General features: G+C 43.0%; 1 protein-coding gene across 1 annotated transcript in view; it reads left to right on the top strand.

The window, feature by feature from the left end:
• Positions 1-23390, top strand: part of si:dkeyp-14d3.1 (transmembrane protein 132C) — a 178536-nt gene that overhangs the window by 46448 nt on the left and 108698 nt on the right. The window contains exon 3 of the mRNA XM_090189063.1: positions 17565-17708. Coding sequence (XP_090045189.1) covers positions 17565-17708 — 144 coding nt within the window. The remainder of the gene's footprint in view (positions 1-17564; positions 17709-23390) is intronic.

Below are 23390 nucleotides of genomic sequence, written 5' to 3'. Positions count from 1 at the left end.
CGTAAAGCATTAACCTCCCTAGTGTTGCATATGAGGTCTGTGTAACATTAACCTCCCTAGTGTTGCATATGAGGTCTGTGTAACATTAACCTCCCTAGTGTTGCATATGAGGTCTGTGTAACATTAACCTCCCTAGTGTTGCATATGAGGTCTGTGTAACATTAACCTCCCTAGTGTTGCATATGAGGTCTGTGTAACATTAACCTCCCTAGTGTTGCATATGAGGTCTGTGTAACATTAACCTCCCTAGTGTTGCATATGAGGTCTGTGTAACATTAACCTCCCTAGTGTTGCATATGAGGTCTATGTAACATTAACCTCTCTAGTGTTGCATATGAGGTCTGTGTAACATTAACCTCTCTAGTGTTGCATATGAGGTCTGTGTAACATTAACCTCCCTAGTGTTGCATATGAGGTCTGTGTAACATTAACCTCCCTAGTGTTGCATATGAGGTCTGTGTAACATTAACCTCCCTAGTGTTGCATATGAGGTCTGTGTAACATTAACCTCCCTAGTGTTGCATATGAGGTCTGTGTAACATTAACCTCTCTAGTGTTGCATATGAGGTCTGTGTAACATTAACCTCCCTAGTGTTGCATATGAGGTCTGTGTAACATTAACCTCCCTAGTGTTGCATATGAGGTCTGTGTAACATTAACCTCCCTAGTGTTGCATATGAGGTCTGTGTAACATTAACCTCCCTAGTGTTGCATATGAGGTCTGTGTAATGAAAAGTCTAGCCATCATTCTATAAGACTTATACAACAATTCATGATGAATTACTCAACGCTCAGTAGCCTAATATTTCAATACTTGATCACAATGACTGACCAAATCTGTCTTCTACAGCGAGACACACGCGCGCCCTCGCACAAACACCTATTGTTTCAGAGCAGTGATGTTTTAGGGAGAGAGGGAACATGGGGACTGAATGACACTTCCACTATGGTGAAAATAAAAAGGCCCTTTGAGTGCACCTTAAAAGCTGAGCTGGTGGCACAGGGGACAACCTGGGCTGTTGTCTGACAGATCTGTCTATCAACAGGGCTGAGGCTGAGTCCTGGACACACAAACAGGACATGGACACAAAAAGCCTGTCCTGTTCTTCCCCAGCTGTCCTTACCTGCTCACCTCACTCCCATGTCACTGGGACTGTCACCTGTCACTCACTGGGCTTAATGGGCTCTACAGTTCACATTCAAGGACATGGGGACCAGTGATATTCTAGGAATGATTTACTCTGTGGGAGACCATTATAGTATGAGTCAAAGTGTCTTTGCTGCAACCCTATGATCAGTTTTTGTCCAGTAGAGAAGGTGTGATTGTAAAATGATGGGATGTGCTCGGAGAAAACTGGGGATGTTCTCCTTTTCTTTTTTATCTTCCTGTCATGAAATGGAGTGGGGGCGGGGAGTGGAGGAGAACAGTGTCTTTACTCACGATTAAACACCGGCATCCAATACTAGCCCATTAATAACATCCATTAGATTAAACTTTGTTTTGGGGCTCCTTCCCTACCCTCCTGCTCACCTTTCCACATCCTCTGAAGAGTAGATGGCACCTGATTGACACATAAACACTTTCATGTCCCGTTTAGGGCTCAGTTGTTTTACATGATTTGGAAAGTTCTGAGATCACATTAGTGAACCCAGTTCCTTCTAATCCCATCTGGCCTGTGGTTAGAGACAGATAGACAGGGTGCCAGCAGAGCCACTCAGCTGAAAGAATGGGGAAGTAGGCTCTAATAGGAGCATCCCTAATTCAATTGACATGAATGTGTGACTTTAATGGATTTGACCTGGTGGGCCTGAAATTTGAAATATTTCAAGGCATATTAACCTGTTCAAAGTAATTGCAAAAAAAACGTGGTTTTCATTTCGCGAGCATTTGGGAGGAAGAAAGTCAGTGACATACAGGAGATTTTGATCTATTTCTTGGGCCACTTTAGAATTTTGATTCGGCTTAGTGTTCCTTCCCTTCCTGCCTGTGGAGTTGGTCTTTTATCTCCCCCATGACATTTGATGTACTCCTCCACAGAGACGCTGCACAGTGCACACCAAGCTCCACCAAGCCCTCTCCGCTCCTCTCCTCTCGACTTTTAGGGATGTTGAACTTCTTGCTTTGTCATCTCTTCTGTTTCTCCTGGGTGAGGTCTTGGTTCTGCTGTCTGCCAGGAGGGGCTGGCCCACTTTTATTCCTGCTCTTTTAAAGGTCAGTGTGTCTGGGATAAAAATGTGTCGATCACAGGTGCATCCTGGACGGCCGGGTAATTTACATCAAAGCTGATGTGAGAGGGGGTTGGGTTCTGGACCACCCAGGGGCCTCTCTCTCTGTGTGTGTGTGTGTGTGGGTGTGTGTGTGTGTGTGTGTGTGTGTGTGTGTGCGTGTGCGTGTGTCTCTGTCTCACTCTATCTCTGAGGACTCCTCCTCAATACTAGCAGCCCCACTGATTCACACTGGAGATTTGGCCGTCAGTCAGCCTCTCTCTTCATCTCAGCCCAATGTCTCTGCACAGTACATCTGTATTTAGTATTCCATTGGTGATGCAGCCAAAATTAGTGAGCATCACAGAAACATTCGTTTTTTTTAGAACAGTCACCTGACAGAATTTCCAGAGGAGCACGGCAGTCGATCCACCCACTCTAGACTTTGTTCCTCTCTTCCTTTCTTTCACTCAATCTCTTTTCTTCTCCTCCCACTCCTTCTCCATGTGAGTTTCAAAACAGGGTTTACATTGATTTATTCTCATCCACCAATTAAAAGCAATTTTGTGAGCATTAGAGTAAGCCATGCCGGGGGCCTTGTAACACAGCAGGCTGTTCATTACCTTACTGAGAGCTTGTGCGTACAGTGTGTGTGTGTGTGTGTGTGTGTGTGTGTGTGTGTGTGTGTGTGCGCGCGTGTGCGTGTGCTTATGTCCGTGCCTGCTTTTTGTGTGTGTGCGTACGTGGGTGTGTGTATATCTGAGATTCCCATCACGTGCAGGGCATTAGTTATTTGTTCTCAGGCTAAATCCTCATGTTGTTGGAGCAGAGTCAGTAGCTCTGCTGCCACACAATACTTCACTTTTACAAACTCCCTGCCCCCGTGGGTGTGGAGGGGGAGGGGGCATTGGCCCTGGGAGGGGGCTGTATTAGGAGGAGGAGAGGAAGGCACTGGTGTAAATAACCCTGGGCTGTGACGGTTGTGAACATGGCCTGGATGCCACCAACAATACCAAGTGTCACAGCTCTTCCTCCCCACATAGCCTACTACCTGTTGACTTAGTAGCAGTGGCATTGGCAGAGCTCTGACTGGTTCTATATATAGGCATGGAAGTGAATATTGATGGACCTCGCTCCATCCTTCATTAGCTTTCCTCTTTTCTCAGCAGCTGATCATCTTGTGGAACTGGAACATCATTTTCTCCAGGGAGCACATCTGGAGCTTTCAATATGCCTTCCATTTACAATCAATTTCCTCCAGATACAGAACTATTTATTCCACCTATTTTCAAAAATAAGAATGAACAAAAAAAAGTGCAATGGAAGAAAAAGGGGAGAACAAGTATGAGTGTAAATCCGTCTCCTGCCGTAGGCGACGCCCCGGCATTATCTCCCTGTCACAGCTCAGTGGAGACCGTGTGTGTGTATGTTGAGGCTGAGAGGGGGTGTTGTGCTGTAAATGATAGGCATGTTTATCCTGCGCACACGTTCGCCTGCAGATTAGCCTGCGCCTTCTGTAGGAATCAGTGGAAATCCACACTTCTGTCCTCTCATGCAGCACAGCAGCCTCTCTCTTCCTATACTGAGCTGTTCTCTCTCTATCTCTCTCTCTCTTTCTCCCTAAATCAGCTCCTCTCAAATAGGGTGACACTATTATGTCCTGGGACCTGGGAAGATACTGCCATATACAAGATAGAGGAGCAGTTGAACTAATCCTCTATGTAAATTAGTAACTGTACAAATCACGGCCTAACTGCCATCCAAGTCAATGATTTCCTTTTGGAGTAGTTGAGCCAAGGAGTTAGAGCCATCGAAGTTATGCGCATCTCTCTCTCTCTCTCTCTCTCTCTCTCTCTCTCTCTCTCTCTCTCTCTCTCTCTCTCTCTCTCTCTCTCTCTCTCTCTCTCTCTCTCTCTCTCTCTCTCTCTCTCTCTCTCTCTCTCTCTCTCTCTCTCTCTCTCTCTCTCTCTCTCTCTCTCTCTCTCTCTCTCTCTCTCTCTCTCCCCGACTGTTGTCAAAATCCAATTAGGAGACAATTTTGTGAGGAAACTACAGAACCGCACACCATGATAGCAGGCATATGAATTCTCAATATGGGTTTGTAATGCTTCCTTTTTGCACATAGCGTGTTGACACAGAGGGTGGTGTAATTGGCACACAGATATGCATACACAACAATTTCCCCCTATCCTGTAAAGGCACTCAGGAGAACAGTGTCCCAACGTAATCTCTGCTGTGTAATTCTGAAACGAAACGCCAATGAAAAATGTCCCCTCTGTGCAATGGAATGGCCGACCACTGAGGCGATGTTGTAGACACTTGCAGTTCTTGGTATACAGTTGCAGTAGGCTACATATGTCAGGGAGCCACATGTTCACTGTTATGCGCCATAGTCATATTGGTTGCAGCCCTTTCTGTTTACTGAGTCACTTCAGGTCGTCTGCTGTTCCAGCCTGCCATGCCCCTGTCAGTATGTGTAAAATGACACAAATACATGAGGCTATATAATGGAATCAAATACTGACATGGGCGCAGGTGGGGAATTCCAAATGCTTTCTTATCATTCATGTTGACATTGTGATGGTTAAAATAGACACTAGATGAATAATTCATGGTAAGATGAAAAGTGGGGGCTGATGTGGCTCTGATAAAATGACTGTCCTGGAAGATATTTTGTTTACGCTGCTTTCCTAAGTTGTGGGTGATGTGCTGTTGACAGACAGTATATTCCACCTTTCTGAGGCTAAGCTGTTTAATCATTATTATAGAAGTATGCAATTTGTGACAGAATGTTCGATTTTTTTGTCATCCTATTAACATTTATTATGACTAAAAACTGCTTACGAAATAACATTTCCAGCCGGTAGTTGCAGTTGTCTCTCATAGTATAGCAGCTGTTTCCCATCCCTGCTGAATGCAAGAGATGAGTGGCACAACAGATTGATTTAACTAGCAACGGAGTGCACAGCACTGCAAATACTCACACACACACACACACACACACACACACACACACACACACACACACACACACACACACATACACACTGTGACTTATTGAGTTGTCAGATGGGAGAAGGCAGACCATACTGTTTATGTCACACCCCAGTGGCCCACAGAGAACTAACGAAGAGAACTGACCGGCTAGCATGCCCATGTAGTAAACTCACACAGATACAGTATATGTAAACACACATTACTGTAACATATGTGTGTTGAATGAGACATCGGTGCATTCCAGAAACCTGCAAGCTCTGAATACCAAATATATGATTTACTAACATTGACTCAACTGGTCTCAGACAACCCTTAACCACAATGTAATGCTGAACGAAGCATCTGTCTTTGTGGGTCTCTTAGTGCCTGGTGTTTGTTCTGTTTAGTATCCAAATAGTAGAGTTGGTAAAACATCCAATTTCTTGTTGTGCATTGCAGTATAAAGATTTGTTTGATTTTTTATAAAGGTGTGTGTGTGTGTGTGTGTGTGTGTGTGTGTGTGTGTGTGTGTGTGTGTGTGTGTGTGTGTGTGTGTGTGTGTGTGTGTGTGTGTGTGTGTTACTAGCTGTCACTCATATGGCGAGGGGGTTGAAGCTCATTGGTTGAACTCAAATTGCTTGGGGGCTGGCCTGCGTGAGAGAAAATGTAGGGAAAATGGTGCAGCACAGCGTTCAGAATAACAGTTGCATTCAAACTAAGGATTTCGTGGATAATTGAGGTAAGACAGTAATGCTGCTCATAGATTATGCATGTGTGAACCACACATGATGTTGATGTTTTCCTTAGCTTTCTTATATCTCAAAGACAGAGTTCTAACACCTATGCCGGTCTTACACTACATGACTTTCAAAATCCTAACATCGGCGAGATAGGTAGTCCATCTAATGCTTTGAAGGTTAGCAGTAAAACCTTGAAATCACCCCTAGCCTTAACAGTAAGCCAGTGAAGAGATGCTAGCACTGGTAATATGACTGAAGTAGGCATAATCACAGATGACGATGACACATAATCACAGATGACGATGACACAGCCAATAGCGAGGAGGTCAGAGACCTGGCAGTGTGATGCCAGGACAACAAACTCTCCCTCAACATCAGTAAGACAAAGGAGATGATCACGGACTACAGGAAAAAGAGGGCCAAGCATGCCCCCATTCACATCGACAGGGCCGCAGGTCAAGAGCTTCAAGTACGTCGGTTTCCACGTCACTAAGGATCTATCAACAACTCCTCTTCACCCTTAGGAGGCTGAAAGAATTTGGCATGGGCCCTCAGATCCTCAAAAAGTTCTACAGCTGCATCATCGACAGCTTCTTGACTGGCTGCATCACATAACTGTATTGCATTGAAAGGCATGTGCACATTTGTGGATATTCCTTGCTAGTCTGTGGGTAGGTGCCCATTTATAGCAATTTCTTGGTCATCAAACAGAGTTCGTACGGTCATGAAAATCCTGGAAAAGTCATGGTGTATGAATCACCTGTGTGTGTGCCAGTGCGAGGGGGGGCAATGAGGAGGGAAAGACAGCTATAGGTAGCCTATAATTAATAAGAGACAACAGACTAACTACATAGCCAATTCAAAACATATTCTGTATAGCCTGGCTAGCTATCTCAGTAGTTAACTCTTCAGCTTTTAGCATGTATTAATTTCATAATTTCACGTCTGATGTCCTAAAAGACGTTTCACCTGCACTCATTACCGCAAATGTCCGCAGTTGATAAATGGGTGCGTTATTTGTTGTAAACCACCTCTCAAGTGCTCGCATAGATTTGACACTGTTGGAGAGCTGGGAATCCCCTTTATTCAACATTGGCCAATGTTAACATAAAAAATCATTGACAAATAACTCACATACTGTCTATAGATCTCCCCTGGAACCTGAATATTTTAGCCTCACAAGGTTAAAGAGAAACGTGTCTTTGTTAGTTATCTTGCTTTGAAGAAGCCTACCTTAGCCACCTGATCCATGATTCATTCAACGACGGAATTATTTTATAAAGACATAAAAAGTATTTGGTTGTAATTGTAATGTTGCAATGTTTTATAGGCTACTAAGGATGGCCAACCATCCCCCCCCCCAGGAGAGCCTTAAAGGGGCAGTATTGTATTTTGAGACAGGCTTGAATTTGCGAAGAAGCTAATAGGCAGAGGATAGCCTACATTTTTGTCTGCTTCTATGGTAATAATAGTGATGATAATCAGTGGATATTTTAGCATGTAAATATTGGTAGGGCAAACGCATGCCAGCGAAACCACAACACAAAACTAAATAATATATTTAATGCACTATAACGGTGACAAGCGGTGCCCACAAACTGTTAGTGCCTACATGAAGCTTTCCCGACAACAGACCTTTCCGTTCAGCACCATGGAGTGAATCCTTACCACCACTACACCTGGCTACCAGTGGAGCCTCATCTAGCAGCAAATCAGTTCATTCAGCCTACTTTTCTGCCTTTTAAAAACCATAGCTGATATTGCTGACTTGTTTAAATAAATATGGTTTCCACTGACTCATTGTGGATTTGTGTAACTTGATAAGAACTGCATTCTCCTTCAGTAATAACGAACGCCAACATGAGTTTTGACTTCTGGACCACACACAAACATTATTACATTTATGTTCAGTAAATTCATCATGTTTGTTCTTATATCATTACCACTTAGCTCGAGGTATAAGCAAGTGCAAGCAAGCCGATCTGCGATGAAGTAGGCCTATTTGTTCAGCATTTCCGAAATGGACAGCGACAGAAATTCAGATAAATGTTAATTCAGATCATTTCAGCAAGATGTTGAGACCTTAACTGTATTCTTCTTTAAGTCACGTCACAGAGAGAGAGAGAGAAAGAGAGAGACGCGGACTCGACATTTGAAGTATTTTGTTATGTGGTCTAAAAAGGAAGGAAAATACAATAGCAAGTATCCACTTTTATAAACAATATACCGACACACAAACAGGGCATTGTGCAAACAAAACAACCCTTGCAATATGAACTGGAATTACAAGGGTCTGTTACTGAACTTTTTGTTTAACAAAAAATTGGAATAGACATTCACTGGCAAACATGGTTACAGACCCCAAAACATTATATAGTATCCCATCTTCTGAAAGAAAGCACATTAACTAATTATAATGCACAAGGTAAGCAAAACAATGAAATACATCATTCTACCATTGCCTAAAATGAGGAATAAGATACTAATGAGATAGACCTATATAAGCAATATAACAATGGAGATGTACAAACTAACTATGGCATAACGGAACGACGAGGGGATAAGAGGCAAGCCGTCATTTCGATTAAGACATGAGCGAGCTGAGAAGGACGTAGCCTACATGCCTATTCGTTAAGCATTTTTGGTATGGACAGCGGCATAATTCAGAACATGGGCCGTTCTTACAGTGTTCTCCCTGTATGTCAAGTCAGAACAGTAGGATAAATAACGGTGACACGTAAGCAGACAATGAAAGCTCTTACATTATTTGATGATGATGTTTCTCTAAAACAGGCTATAGGCTACATGCACACCACCAAGTCAGAACAGTAGGGGAAGGGGTAGAGGGACCAAATTCTTAGGGTGAGACACATAGGCTACTAACAGCTTACTACATAACATACACGTACTGCACAACATACACATACTACACAACATACACATACTACACAACATACACTTACTACACAACATACACGTACTACACAACATACACTTACTACACAACATACACAACATACACTTACTACATAACATACACATACTACACAACATACACGTACTACACAACATAGCTTACACTTAGTGTTACTTTCTTAGCTACAGTATACCTATCACCCAGGCATATTACATCACATATGCAGCAGCAAGACATATTTCTGGACTCACCGTTGTTGTGCAGGAAGGTGGCGCGGCGGTCCTTCTTGTGGGCAAGCCTCTCAATTTCTTTTTCATTAATGTCTGGAATTCTCTGGATAAATTCACGCTGGATTGAAATGGCCAATGCATTCAACCTTTTCTGGCCCATGGTGTTGTGTGTGTGAAGTTTTTTAAAATCCTTTTAAGGCTGTTTGTTTTGGATTATGCTCGATGTACACTTAAAGACGTTGGTTGTCATAATGGCGTTGTGGCCTGTAATCACCTTCACGCATGGTCACAAAAACGCACCTTAAAATGCCTGGGCAGGAGTCGACCAACTCGTCATGGCCTCGCAGTGCTGTCTCACAATTGCCACACAATATGCTATAATTCTGGCAAGCACTTACCTATTCTCCTCCATTTGTTGGTTGTGAAGGTCATGGCTCATCTACAGTATATGTGGTGTCTAGTTGAGCTACAATGTTTGATTTCCCCAGTATAATGCCTTTGTAGCCTGTAATCTCCTTCACGCATGGTCTCAAAAATACATCTGAAAATGCCTGGGCAGGATTCGGCCGACTCGTCACGGCCCTGCAGTGCTGTCTCACAATTACCACAAAATTTAATGAATGCTATAATTCTGGCAAGCACGTACTTATTCTCCTCCGTTTGTTGGTTGTGAAGGTCATGGCTCGTCTACAGTATGTGCAGTGTCTGGTGAGCCACAATGTTTAATTTCCCCCAGTAACAGCATTGTCTACAGGTGATGCACTATTGTCATGTTTTGAGACCCTTTCAGACAGATGTTTTACATCCTTAAACCTAGACTTGGACCACACACCCTCTCCATTGAATAGCAGACAGGGGAAGCAAAATAGTGATTGGTTTGCGACTCGCAGTTAGCCACTGCTGTCTTCCGTGATTGGCACACGGTTCTGATTTACGACTTGTTGTGTAATGTTTATGTCCAATGGCCGATGAGCACCAAGACGTTTTATCTCTAATTTCTCTTCATATGACAAGGATTGAAAAAGATTTGACAATAGATTGTCGACGTGGTTCATGATCATGACTGCTTATCTAGCTAGCTAGCTTGCTAGCTAAGATTTTGAAAGTATGATGTTAACCTGATCAGTTCAATCAAAGCTACAGGAAATATAATGTGATTTGACATCTTTTTATCTGTGGCCAATGACCTTGAGCCCTCTTGGAGGGGCACTTCTACTGTAAATCTATAGCAGCACCCAAGTGGGGTCTTGAACTGCCTAGCTCTCCCGTAGATTCTATGGTGACATAGTGTCCTGAAGAGTGACAGAACCTTGTGCCAATCACGGTTCAACCAGAGAAGATTAACAATGCCTACACTCTATGCTTTCGCTTGCTGCCCCTCCACCACATAAAAAACTGAGCTAGGCTGGAGATGCATTACTCAAAGAAAGAGACCAAATTTGTATGCTTCTTTATTAAGTCAAGGATTTATTATAATTATTTTTAATTGGTGGGGCTCAAAACAGGTGGGGGGGCTCTGCTGTCCCCTGATGCCGACCTTACTCTGTCTCCCTCCCTTCTGAGTTGCCTCATTCCCCCCACATTGTGTGTGTTGGATGGGCTTGACAAAGGGAACAGTGAAACATGGCCTCTTGCATGCAGCGCCTAGCCTGGTGTTGGACGATGCAGATGGGTGTCAGCAGGGTAATGGAGGGAAACAGAGTGCTATCCCTGTCCTCTCCACCGGCCCATGCTGCATCCTGGAGCCAGGCAGACCGGAGAGAGGCGAGCAGAGGGAGAGGGGAGCAAGAGACGCCCAGGCGCATGCAGGGGACTGCCGGCTGGGGACTACCACTGTCGCTCAGCGTCTAACTTATTGGATTTCCTCTGAAGATGTTTGTTTCCTTCACTGTCTCACTGAGGGACAGTGCTCCATTTCTAGTTATCTCATCATTATTTATTGAGGGAAACGCCAAGGAGTCCAAGTGTGGCTTCTGCAAGCAATCAGTGAGGACGGATAGGGGGTAGGAGAGGGGGTTGGCTGGTGGTGGGTGAGGCCTGATGTTATTCCTCTGCACCCATTGAAAGAATCATGATGAGCTGAAATGGTGTTAGAATTGAGAATGGACTGCACTAGCAGCTTTTTGATTGCAGTCTCCATTTTGCTATGGTTAGCTCCATATTGTTTCCGACTTAGTCAATAAAGAGGAACTTACAACTTTCATTATAGATGCTGACAGCTTTGTGAAGTAGCATATTGTCTCTACCATGCAGTATTAGAGAGCAACTTATTGTTCATGAAGTATTGTCAGTTTTAAACATTTAAAAACATATACATGACGTTTCCTCTGTACATGTTGTTGTGGGTATTGCATTTTCTTTATTCATTTGTTACCATGCATTATTTGATATTCAGGACATTCAATCTGGCACGTAGCTCAATAAGTTCATAGAAAATCTATTCTACAATGGATTGGAGCCCACAAGTATGGATATACATAATACGCCTCCACCTTTCACTTCTGTGAAGTTTCAGCTCACAGCTTTACTTTGTTGAGAGCAACACACGGTTGCTGCATTCTATTCTGTGAGTCTCAGATTGGCCCTTGACTTCACTCACTATTCGGGTGCTGATTCCCAATAGTACAGTGTGTGATACTGCATTCATTAGAGTTCCTTTGTGAGATGGAGATGTACAAGGAGAGCTCTAAAAGGACATATGAAACACTTCTTTTCACAGCTGTCCCCTCTGTCTGTATGCTGTTTTTTTTGGTGAATCAGCTGAGCTTCTTTCAATTATGTAAGTATAGCATTTTCAAGAGTCCAGAGTGTATTGTTGAGGCACGAAGGCCACAATTGTTTTTACTTTTCATGTTTCATAAGAACTTTAGAATAGTTGTACTAGCAATCACTTTCAGCACCATGGCAATCGCACTCTCTCCCTCACAATGTAATAGTACATCATTGTCAGTAAGGCTAAGGTGTAACACCTCATGAGTCTCTCAGGAGTTGTTTTCGTATTCATAGTCTATGTGTATGTTATGAGTATTCAGCTGTGAACTGGACTACCTCCTTCGCTGAAACATACATGAAACGCATGTTTTCTATAATTGTGTTATAAAAGCAATTATGCCCGTTTAAAAGTTTTGAAAAGTTGAAAAGCTACAGTATTTGAAACAGTATATCCACATGGGGTGTTAGATGACCAACATTAGAGGAACTCTGATGGGCCTACAGAGCTGCAGGAAGTTCCTCCACTACAGATGCAGGAAATGTAAAACTTGTAGTGTATTCAAGAAAGGCTTCTGAAGTTTGTAATTTTGACTTGATTTTCCCGTACGAAAATGTATCAACCCCTAAAAAATGTCCATTAATTATAATCCACAGAGTAATTCACATTTCCTGTTGCTGCAGGATTATTTTCCTGTTGTGACAAACTGGTTCAAATTAAGATCCTATATCTCTAACTGGATGCAAGGCCAGTCTCTGCCTCCTCTGGGAGAAACAAAGAGAGAAACAGAGAGAGAGAGAGACAGACAGACAGACAGACAGACAGAGAGACCTTGGAACGTACCTCTATAGTGTATTAAGCATCTCTAAAATGTGTGTGAGGCAAATGCCACATTAGATGAACATGTTTACCTGAAATATTAGCTTAATTAATTCAAATTGAGCATTCAGTGGGTACGGCATTCAGTGGGTTTGCTTCATCTTAAGCTTTCAAGTATAACATGATGTTCGACTCTCTTTTTCATATGGTCCTGTCACATTAGGCGTGTCTGTCGGGCTTCACTGTTTTACATCCAAAGGGAGCCTGATGCCCACACGAACATCCAAGAGAACAAACCAGCTGGTCAAGAGACCTCAAATTTCTAGAAAGTAACACGCAGCCATGCATTCTGAGTGAGCATTAGCCCTGGAGTGCATCCCCAATCCTGTAGAGAGTGGAAGCACACCATACCATCTGTGCTGCTGTCTTATTACGGATCCCCCGCTCCAATCATTGTTCCTGTCACATGCTAATAAGATTTCACATCAAAGTATTCCTTTTGACTGGCCAGTGAGGGTCTTGTCATTGCATATGTGTCTGGTGATATAATATGTTTCTTACTGCTGTTGTGGTAGTGGGCAGCTGCTATACTAGACAGGGTCTCAAGGCACAAAGGATCAGTAAAATAGGGTTATTATGGTCAAAACTCACTTTAATCTGACAACAAAGTCTCACCAATGCCACTACATTATCAGTCTCCTATAGACATATCCTGTTTGCTGCTTTCTCTACAGTCGCTCACTTCTGCAGGTCTTTGGGCTGGGTCTGGTCCCTCCCTTGTTTGAGAATCAGCCTTATTTATTTATTTTTGTACATTTTATCCCTTTTTCTCTCCCCAATTTTGTGATATCCAATTGGTAGTTACAGTCTTGGCCCAATGCTGCAACTCCTGTACAGACTCAGGAGAGGCAAAGGACGAGAGCCATACGTCCTCCGAAACACAACCCCACAAAGCCACACTGCTTCTTGACACACTACTCGCTTAACCCAGAAGCCAATGTGTCGGAGGAAACACTGTACAGCTGTGCATGCACCCGGCCGCCACAAGGAGTCACTAGAGCGCGATGGGACAAGGACATCCCGGTCGGCCAAACCCTCCCCTAACCCCAACGGCGCTGGGCCAATTGTGTGCCGCCTCATGGGTCTCCTGGTCGCGGCTGGCTGCGACACAGCCTGGGATTGAACCCGGATCTGTAGTGACGCCTCTAGTACTGTGATGCAGTGCCTTAGACCACCGTGCCACTCGGGAGGCGAATCAGCCTCATTTAAAGGGAAATTTAACAAAAGAATGTGTTGATATTTTTTTCATTAGTCCACTGTTGATACAGTCCTAAATTGTTTTGCATGTCAGCAGTCAAGTGTTGGACGGTGTTGGAATGTGTGCGGTATTGGGAAGGTGTGTGATGTTTGGAAGGTGTGTGGTGTTGGGAAGGTTTGTGGTGTTGGGAAGGTTTGTGGTGTTGGGAAGGTTTGTGGTGTTGGGAGGGTGTCTGGTGTTGGACGGTGTTAGAAGGTGTGTGGGGTTGGGAAGGTTTGTGGTGTTGGGAAGGTTTGTGGTGTTGGGAAGGTGTATGGTGTTGGGAAGGTTTGTGGTGTTGGGAAGGTTTGTGGTGTTGGGAAGGTTTGTGATGTTGGGAAGGTTTGTGGTGTTGGGAAGGTTTGTGGTGTTGGGAGGGTTTGTGGTGTTGGGAGGGTGTGTGGTATTGGTAAGGTTTGTGGTTTTGGGAGGGTGTGTGGTGTTGGACGGTGTTAGAAGGTGTGTGGTGTTGGACGGTGTTGGAAGGTGTGTGGTGTTGGAAGGTTTGTGGTGTTGGGAAGGTTTGTGGTGTTGGGAGGATGTGTGGTGTTGGAAGGTGTGTGCTGTTGGGGAGGTGTGTGGTGTTAGGGAGGTGTGTGGTGTTGGGGAGGTGTGTAGTGTTGGGGAGGTGTGTGGTGTGTGGTGTTGGGAAGGTGTGTGGTGTTGGGGAGGTGTGTGGTGTTGGGGAGGTGTGTAGTGTTGGAAGGTTTTTGGTGTTGGGGAGGTGTGTGGTGTTGGGGAGGTGTGTGGTGTTGGGAGGGTGTGAGAGGACATGGGTGGTTGTTCCTGACTGCACTACACTGCCTCAGCCTTATTCATAATGTAAAGAAAGGTAATCTTTTTTAATTTCTTGCCCTCATTTTCCCCTTTTAAACTACACTGCTCTATGTGCAGTGAATGCACTAAAGACAGAGCTTTTCAATTGCAGATTTTCCCTTTGAACGTAATCACTGTTTCTTTTGTGCCAAGGACATTGACTACTGTAATTTGCTACAGTCACTGAACATCTTTCATTCTGGCCTTTATGGATTCAGACATTTTTGTAACGCACCCAAAGTTTATTTCTCTCAAATTTTGTGCACACATTTCTTTACATCCCTGTTTGTGAGTAGTTCTCCTTTGCCAATATAAACCATCCACCTGACAGGTGTGGCATATCAAAAAGCTGATTAAAGAGCATGATCATTACACAGGTGTACCATGTGCTGGGGACAATAAAAGGCCACTCTAAAATGTGCAGTTTTGTCACACAACACAATGCCACAGATGTCTCAAGTTTTTAGGGAGTGTGCAGTTATGATGCTTACTGCAGGAATATCCAAAGGATCTGTTGCCACACACCTGGTTCCCATTTCCTCTGATTACTATGTTATATATGTGCCCTCTGTTCCCTCTGTCTTTGTCGGTTATTGTTCCCATGTGTGGTGGTCGTGTGAGTACCTATGCGTTGGTGCCGCAGTTATGCTGCGTGTTTTTGTATACGTGTTTGTTTTGGGTGTATTAAAAAAAACTATTGTGTATTCCTGTACCTGTCTCCAAATCCTTTATACCAGTGTGACAATTCATTGTTTCTTTATTTTTACTATTTTCTACATTGTATAATAGTGAAGACATCAAAACTATGAAATAGCACATATGGAATCATGTAGTAACCAAAAAAGTGTGAAACAAATCAAAATATATTTTATATTTGAGATTCTTCAAAGTAATCACCCTTAGACTTGATGACAGCTTTGCAGCCTCTTGGCATTCTCTCAACTGACTTCACCTGGAATGCTTTTCCAACAGTCTGGAAGGAGTTCCCACATATGTAGAGCACTTGTGGGCTGCTTTTCCTTCACTCTCCGGTCCAACTCATCCCAAACCATCTCAATTGGGTTAGGGTCAGGTGATTCTGGAGGCCAGGTCATCTGATGCAGCACTCCATCAGTCTCCTTCATGGCAAATAGCCCTTACACAGCCTGGAGGTGTTGAAAAACAAATTATAGTCCCAAGAAGCGCAACCCAGATGGGATGGCGTATTGCTACAGAATGCTGTGGTAGCCATGCTGGTTAAGTGTGCCTTATTGTAAATAAATCAGTGTCACCAACAAAGCACCATCACACCACCTCCATGCTTCACAGTAGGAACCGCACATACGGAGAGCATCCATTCACCTACTCTGCATCTTACAAAGACAGTGGTTGGAACCAAACATCACACCAAAGGACAGATTTCCACAGGTCTAATATCCATTGCTCATGTTTCTTGGCAAGTCTCTTCTTATTGGTGTCCTTTTAGTAGTGTTTTTTTTTGCAGCAATTCGACCATGAAGGACTGATTCACGCAGTCTCCTCTGAACAGTTGATGTTGAGATGTCTGTTACTTGAACTCTGTGAAGCATTTATTTGGGCTGCAATTTCTGAGGCTGGTAAATCTAATGAACATATCCTCTGCAGTAGAGGTAACTCTGGGTCTTCCTTTCCTGTGGCGGTCTTCATGAGAGCCAGGTTCATCGTAGAGCTTGATGGTTTTTGCGACTGCACTTGAAGAAACTTTGAAAGTTCTTGACATTTTCCGGATTGACTAACCTTCATGTCTTAAAGTCTGATGGACTGTCATTTCTCTTTGCTTATTTGAGCTGTTCTTGTCATAATATGGACTTGGTCTTTTATCAAGTCCGTATTGGTCTTTTACCAAATATCTTCTGTATACCACCCCTACCTTGTCACAACACAACTGATTGGCTTAAATGCATTAAGAAGGAAATAAATTCCACTATTTCACTTTTAACAAGGCACACCTGTTAATTGAAATGCATTCCAGGTGACTACCTCATGAAGCTGGTTGAGAGAATGCCAAGAGTGTGCACAGCTGTCATGAAGTGTGGCTAATTTGAAGAATCTCAAATATAAATTATATTTTTATTTAGTTACTACATGATTGCATATGTCTTATTTCATTATTTTGATGTCTTTACTATTGTTCTACAAATAAAGAGAACTCCAAACTTTTGACTGGTACTGTATATATATATTTTTGAGATGGAAAAACACATAAAATTACTAAAACCAGATATAAAATATGTAGAAAAGATAATGGATCTATATATTTTTCTGTAATATAATCTTTGACAACTAACAATCACCAAAATAAAAGCTACACAGTCTGGGGGAATTGAAAATGTATTTAGTATACATTTTGCTATTGTGTTTGAGCAAAATAACACAGGATTAGCCATGATAAAATGCATAGAATTGTACGATATTGGCTTAAAAACTGCAAAATGTTCTCATCTCCATGGCAGAATATGTAAAATCACTTGAAATTTGCTTTAAAACTGCAAACATTTAACACATCTCCATGAAAACGCCCCCTGCCATGCCCACAACCTAAGCCCCTTTCTGATTAAGAAAACACCCTGTTACAGGAATAAAATAAGATAGATGAGACACATATTGAGAAAAAGGAATTTGAAACCATCTGATCCTGTTTTGTGTATTTCTATAGTGAAGACGTCATGGTCTGCTAGGCCTCAGCTGTTTGAAGCAGGTTCAGATGGATGCATTCAATGATTCAATACCTGAAAGATCTGTTTGATATAGCCACATGTTTAACCAACCCATGCTGCACTGCTATCTATCACTCTCTTGTCCTGAGCCTATGTGTGTGTTGTTTCTACTTCCCTAGGGTCAAATTGAAAGAGGGCATGGCGTTTCTGGGTGCCCGGCCCAGCAACCCCACCCTGTGGATGGTGAGCCAGGATGTGAGGAGCGAGGGGCACAGGGTGGTCACCCTCCATTGCCGCAGGAAAGAGTCCAGCTACGGACAAAGGTCAGTTAGCAATACTGGATCTCCCCACTGTGTCCTATTGGACATCACTGGTATACTGTACACACAACCATCTACGACCTTCCCACAACCATCTACAACCTTCCCCTGAAGGACCGCTGCCTTAAAACTATTGACTCCAATATATATATATATATTTTTTAATTGATCCTTTATTTTACCAGGTAAGTTGACTGAGAACACGTTCTCATTTGCAGCAACGACCTGGGGAATAGTTACAGGGGAGAGGAGGGGGATGAATGAGCCAATTGTAAACTGTAAATATCACAGTGTTGGCTGGAGTGAAGCATAATCTCTGGGGTTGTTCCTCCAGCAAGGAAGAGGTTAACAGCCCATCTCCAGCTCTCTTTTGATTAGCATATTCATTTCCCCAACTGAAATAGCCTTCAAGTTGTTTTGGTCATTTCCTATCTGTATTACGTACTTAAATTAATCTAGTAAATAGGAAACGGATTCCCGGGATGCGAAAAAGGTTGCTGCTTGTGTTAATTAAGTTCTGATCCAGGCCCTTTGTGTGTCCTAATGGTTTTCTTCCATGGATCAGGAAGTTGGGTTAATAAATATAACTTTCTAGTGACAGGTGTAATTTTACGGATTAGAGAATGATTGGGAGGTTGGAAAGCTCTGCGTATTAAGTCCATCAGCATCATTCCACTGACTACTTACTTTTAAAGAAAATACAAGACTTAAGAGTTTGACTCTGTGAAATTCAATTCAAAGTATGCCCTGAGGCTGTTTGAGTTTAGCCTTTTAAATGTACTTGTGTAATTCTGTTTCATTTTGAAGTGTTCTTTTTTGAAGTGTTGTATAAAACAATTCCTAAAAATGTTATATTAGGGCAGTAACCCTTGGTTACTTTGGTTAGTCCAATGGAGAGAGCTCAAAGGAGGTGAAGAGGGATCGCTATTCCAACCTCGAGGAGTCTAGAGACTTTGAATGTTCAGGCCTGTTGTATAATCATCTTGAGAGTTACCCCTACATGGTCCTGAGAAGTACTACAACACTGACTAGCAAGCGTTGTGTACACACATGTCAATCTCATTCCACGGAGGGCTGAGTGTCTGAGGGTTTTTGCTCCTCCCTTGTACTTGATTGATGAATTTAGGTCACTAATTAGTAAAGAACTCCCCTCACCTGGTTGTGTAGGGCTTAATTGAAAGGAAAAAACGAAAACCTGCAGCGCAGTGAGAACACTCTCAGCGCTCTGTCTCAGCAACACCACCATGGGCTGAGTGTCTCTCACATGAGTGCGTAGTTAAATCTGTTTTTATTGATTTAAGTGAGGGAGTCAGAGACAAGAGCGAGCATATTCTGTCTAATCCCTGGCTATCCTGTCGGGCTGTGTCGGGTGGACTCCTTCTCCCTAATCCCCCAGCTGTCCAAGTCACCCCATAAAGAAGCCCTAAGAAGCCCAGCCGTGGCTATAACATACAACAATGATACATTTTTCTGTATTGTCCCTCAACCCCTCCACCCCCCTGCCCACTCCCAGTCTTTTCACTGGAGCCCCTTTGGAGGGATTAGACAAAGCCATCTCATTTTTTGAGCTGTCATCCAATTTCTCAGGCTCACACTGACTGTAATGTTTCTTCTCCGTTTCTCCCTCCCCTGTTCTCTCTTTTCCTCCATCCACAATGAGTGGATGTGAGTACTGCAGGTCAATCTCCAGTTCTTTTACCAGTGGGAATTTGATTACCCACGTTATTACCTGTTTACTAGCACCTTTAACCTTGTGTTTATGATCTATTTTTATGCCCAGCAGCAGCAGGCATGTTGTTGTTGACTCTTTTCTATGGTGTATTAACGGGAATATTATATGTGAGTTAAAGGAGTCACAAAATCAGGAATGGTGACAATTTCATTTCAATTCAGGTACATTTAGATTGATTGAAACTATTATATTGAGTCAATGATTGAATACTACATTTCTTAAATTAAGATCCTATATCTGTACATTAATTTGTTCTAATGAACAGAATCGGACTTCATTCGCCGAGACACAACTGTTAACTCAACATAATAATGTGCCAACTTCTACCACCTTTGGTGGTAAGGGTAGGTAACAACAACACATCTGCCGCGCTGATCCTCAACACGCGAGCCCCTCAGTCCCCTCCTGTACTCCCTGCTCACTCATGACTGCACGGCCAAAGACGACTCCAACACCATCTTTAAGTTTGCAGATGACACAAAAATAGGACCGAGCACGCCCCCATTCTCATCGACGGGGCTGTAGTGGAGCAGGTTGAGAACTTCAAGTCCCTTGGTGTCCACATCAACAATGAACTAACATGGTCCAAGCACACCAAGACAGTCGTGAAGATGGCACAACAAAACCTATTTTGGAGACTGAAAAGATTTGGCATGGGTCCTCAGATCCTCAACAGGTTCTACAGCTGCACCATCGAGAGCATCCTGACGGGTTGCATCATTGCCTGGTATGGCAACTGCTCGGCCTCTGACCACAAGGCACTACAGAGGGTAGTGTGTACGGCCCAGTAAATCACCATGGCCAAGCTTCCTACTATCCATGACCTCTATACCATGCCTCTATACCATGCGGTGTCAGAGGAAGAGGAAGGTCCTAAAAATTGTCGAAGACTCCAACCACCCTAGTCATAGACTGTTCTCTCTTCTACCGCACGGCAAGCGGTACCGGAGTGCCAAGTCTAGGTCCAAGAGGCTTCTAAACATTTCCTACCCCCAAGCCATAAGACTCCTGAACCTCTAATCAAATGGCTAGAGCCCCCCCCCCCTCTTACTTTTTAGGGGGTATTTTCTTAAAACTGCATTGTTGGTTAAGGGCTTGTAAGTAAGCATTTCACTCTAAGGTCTAACCCTGTTGTATTCGGCACGTGACAAATACGATTTTATTTTATTATGAGAAAACACATAATTTGATAGAGTGGGCTTTTTCAGTTGCAGATTTTTTGTCTAATTCAGTACATGTCACAGAAATACCAGAATAAGCTCCTATAGAAACGCACAGAACCGTTACATGCACCTGATATCAAGCTAAAAGAGCACTCTGGGAGATTGGATATTCACCGCCAGTGCCATTAAAGACCAGCAACACATTTAAAACAACAGCAGTCCTGCTTCCTCAGCATGTCATAACCCAGTCTAAGTGGACGCTTCTCTTCTCAGTAAAAGTGCCATGTCTGGCCCAAGTTAATGAAGACTGTCTCAGTCCAGATGGATATCCCCTCAGGTGGAACCAGCTTCATTAATCCCCCAGCCTGACTGGCCATTGGGAGAGACCTCATGTAGAGCGGTAACAGGCTCTTTACAGAACTAGCTCAGTCATTATAGCCCATTCCTATCCCTCAGTGAAGAGACACAGTCACCCAGACAGAGATTGACACTTACATGATTGAGTAGAGTGTAGGACTCAAGCATGTCTTCTTTTACATTTCCCTCACCCATCACTCATTTTCTAACACATTATGATTGCATTGACTTGGATTCCAGATTATGTGTGTTTAAATTGGAAACATGTGGTGAAAGGGAAGGCACATCTTTAAATTTATATATTCCATATCCATAACCCCTAAAGCCCATTTCTCCTGTGGGTCTCTCAACACTGTATCCCAGAGGGAAGGGACCATCAAGGCCTCTACAATAGCACTGTAACAACAGCAGAGAATGAGCAGCATGCAATATGCTTATTGTAGCATAAATCAAGGCAGACATGAAATGGGTCTATTACATTAAGCCCAGAGTTGGCTGTTAACAGGACTGTCCTAATGATAACACCCTTAATAATGAAGCTGCTCTTTTTCCCATGGCCTTCATTCATGCAGCCTCAGAGGAGGCTCATTGACCTTTACACCAATGTATAATTGAGTCGCCGCTGCTCAATTTATATGCTTCTCTCACAATTGGAATGACATGTGATCAATGCTGTTCTTCTCTGCTGCAGCCAGTAACCTCAGAGCTCTTTACTGCTGGGTTTTTGTCAAGGCAGAGATGGTGTGTTATGCAGGGAATCAGCCCTCCTTGAGAAAGAGCTGATATGGGGTCTACAATGTCTTTTGACACGCTGGTGATTACACGAATCACTGTAGATTACACCTGAGTAGCACAGTGCTCTTTCCACTTCTGTTACCTGGCAAAGCCAAGTAAACAATATGGAGATTGAACAACATATCCTGGTGTGTCACAATGTTTACACAATGTTTGCAGAAATCAGGAGGTAATACCTACCATTAAACCAGAGAACCAATGAGGATGTCTGTCACCCATCATGGTTACACAAATCCATATCAATGAGTCATTCTGATTTCAGCTCCCATGCTCATTATTGATTCAGTAGCTTGTGTGTGACACTGAACATTGTTGTTGCAATTCATTTGTGCTTTAAACAGTAAATGTGGGCCAGGCTGCATTGTGAGCCAGAGGACAGATTGACATATTGAAGTTTGCATGTGATCTCCCTGGCCCATGGGTTCATGTGTTTCAGATTTGTAAGGGTTTATGAGTTTATGTGACTGAATATCCTGCTCTTAGAGGTTAATCCCCAAAGGATTTGAATGTGGCTGCTCCACATTGGTGTACAGTGTTGTCTCTAACAACACACTGTGATATCCAAACTCCTCCCTGCCTGCCACAGTACTGCAGCATAGACCTAGATTCAGCACTCTACAGAGGAGGTTTGGTTTTGTTGCAAATACTGCCGTACAAAACAAAATGACATAAATAAGCACAGCATGGTCTGCATAAGCCTGCATAGATGTATTACTCATCCATTTTGCCCAGATTTATGACTACATACCCCTGCAGGCAGTTCCTCGTGTTGTCTGAAAAGCCAAACACAATTTTCTTTAAATTAGACCTGTGGTGAGAGGCAATCTTGTTGTTTTAGAATGAGTCTGCTAAAATGAGTACTTTGCTGTGTTAGCTACATGTGGTACTAAGCTTGGAAGACAAAGTGGTCTTCTGCATACACAGTCATCTGTCTATAGTTGACTGTGGAAGGATTTCCTAGAAGGAAATGTACTATTCATGCACCATTATGAGTCATATACTATTACTATTAACATGAACATATTCTAATTGTTACTTTTTACATTTGTTCTGTATTTAGAGTATATTGTATGACCGGTTTACCTTTCCTTGCCTTGGTACATTTATAATCCATTCCCTAAAGGTGAAGATTAAATTGTGATGCAGTCCAGCAAAATCACCTCTTCCGCTTTCCTCAAGACTTCGACATAACGTTGTGCTATGAAAACTTAGTTTTATAAATAATCAGGATAGTCAATTCATTACTTTATCGATGTTACAAAAGAACCCTGGCTTCCAGTTTATTCCAATTAATTCCTCTCGCCCTCTCTTTTGAGATTATTGGTTTTTATAAAGCATATTCCAAGAGTATATGACTTTAAGATTGCTTGTCTGGCACTAGGGATGTCTCATTTCTGTAACCTGTGCAGGAGAGATATTCAAATGACCCTATTAAATGAAGGCCTAAGTTCTGCAGCAAGGTGGAGGAGTGGAATGAGGGACATAGTATGGGCTGAGAAAATACAAGAACTGAGATTGTGAAGAAGAGGAGAAAGAGACCTTTTTATCCCGCTGAGTGTTGGGCCACTGGAGCCCTTGTCACACAGAGCTGGGAGCAGCTCTTCTCAGTCAAAAAGCTTACAGAATCTATCAGCTAGA

The sequence above is a fragment of the Oncorhynchus mykiss genome, chromosome 11 (genome assembly GCF_057628025.1).
Source record: "Oncorhynchus mykiss isolate SJ-2025 chromosome 11, ASM5762802v1, whole genome shotgun sequence".
In the NCBI taxonomy this organism is placed as follows: domain Eukaryota; kingdom Metazoa; phylum Chordata; class Actinopteri; order Salmoniformes; family Salmonidae; genus Oncorhynchus; species Oncorhynchus mykiss.
This window is presented reverse-complemented; position numbering and strand designations above follow the sequence as displayed.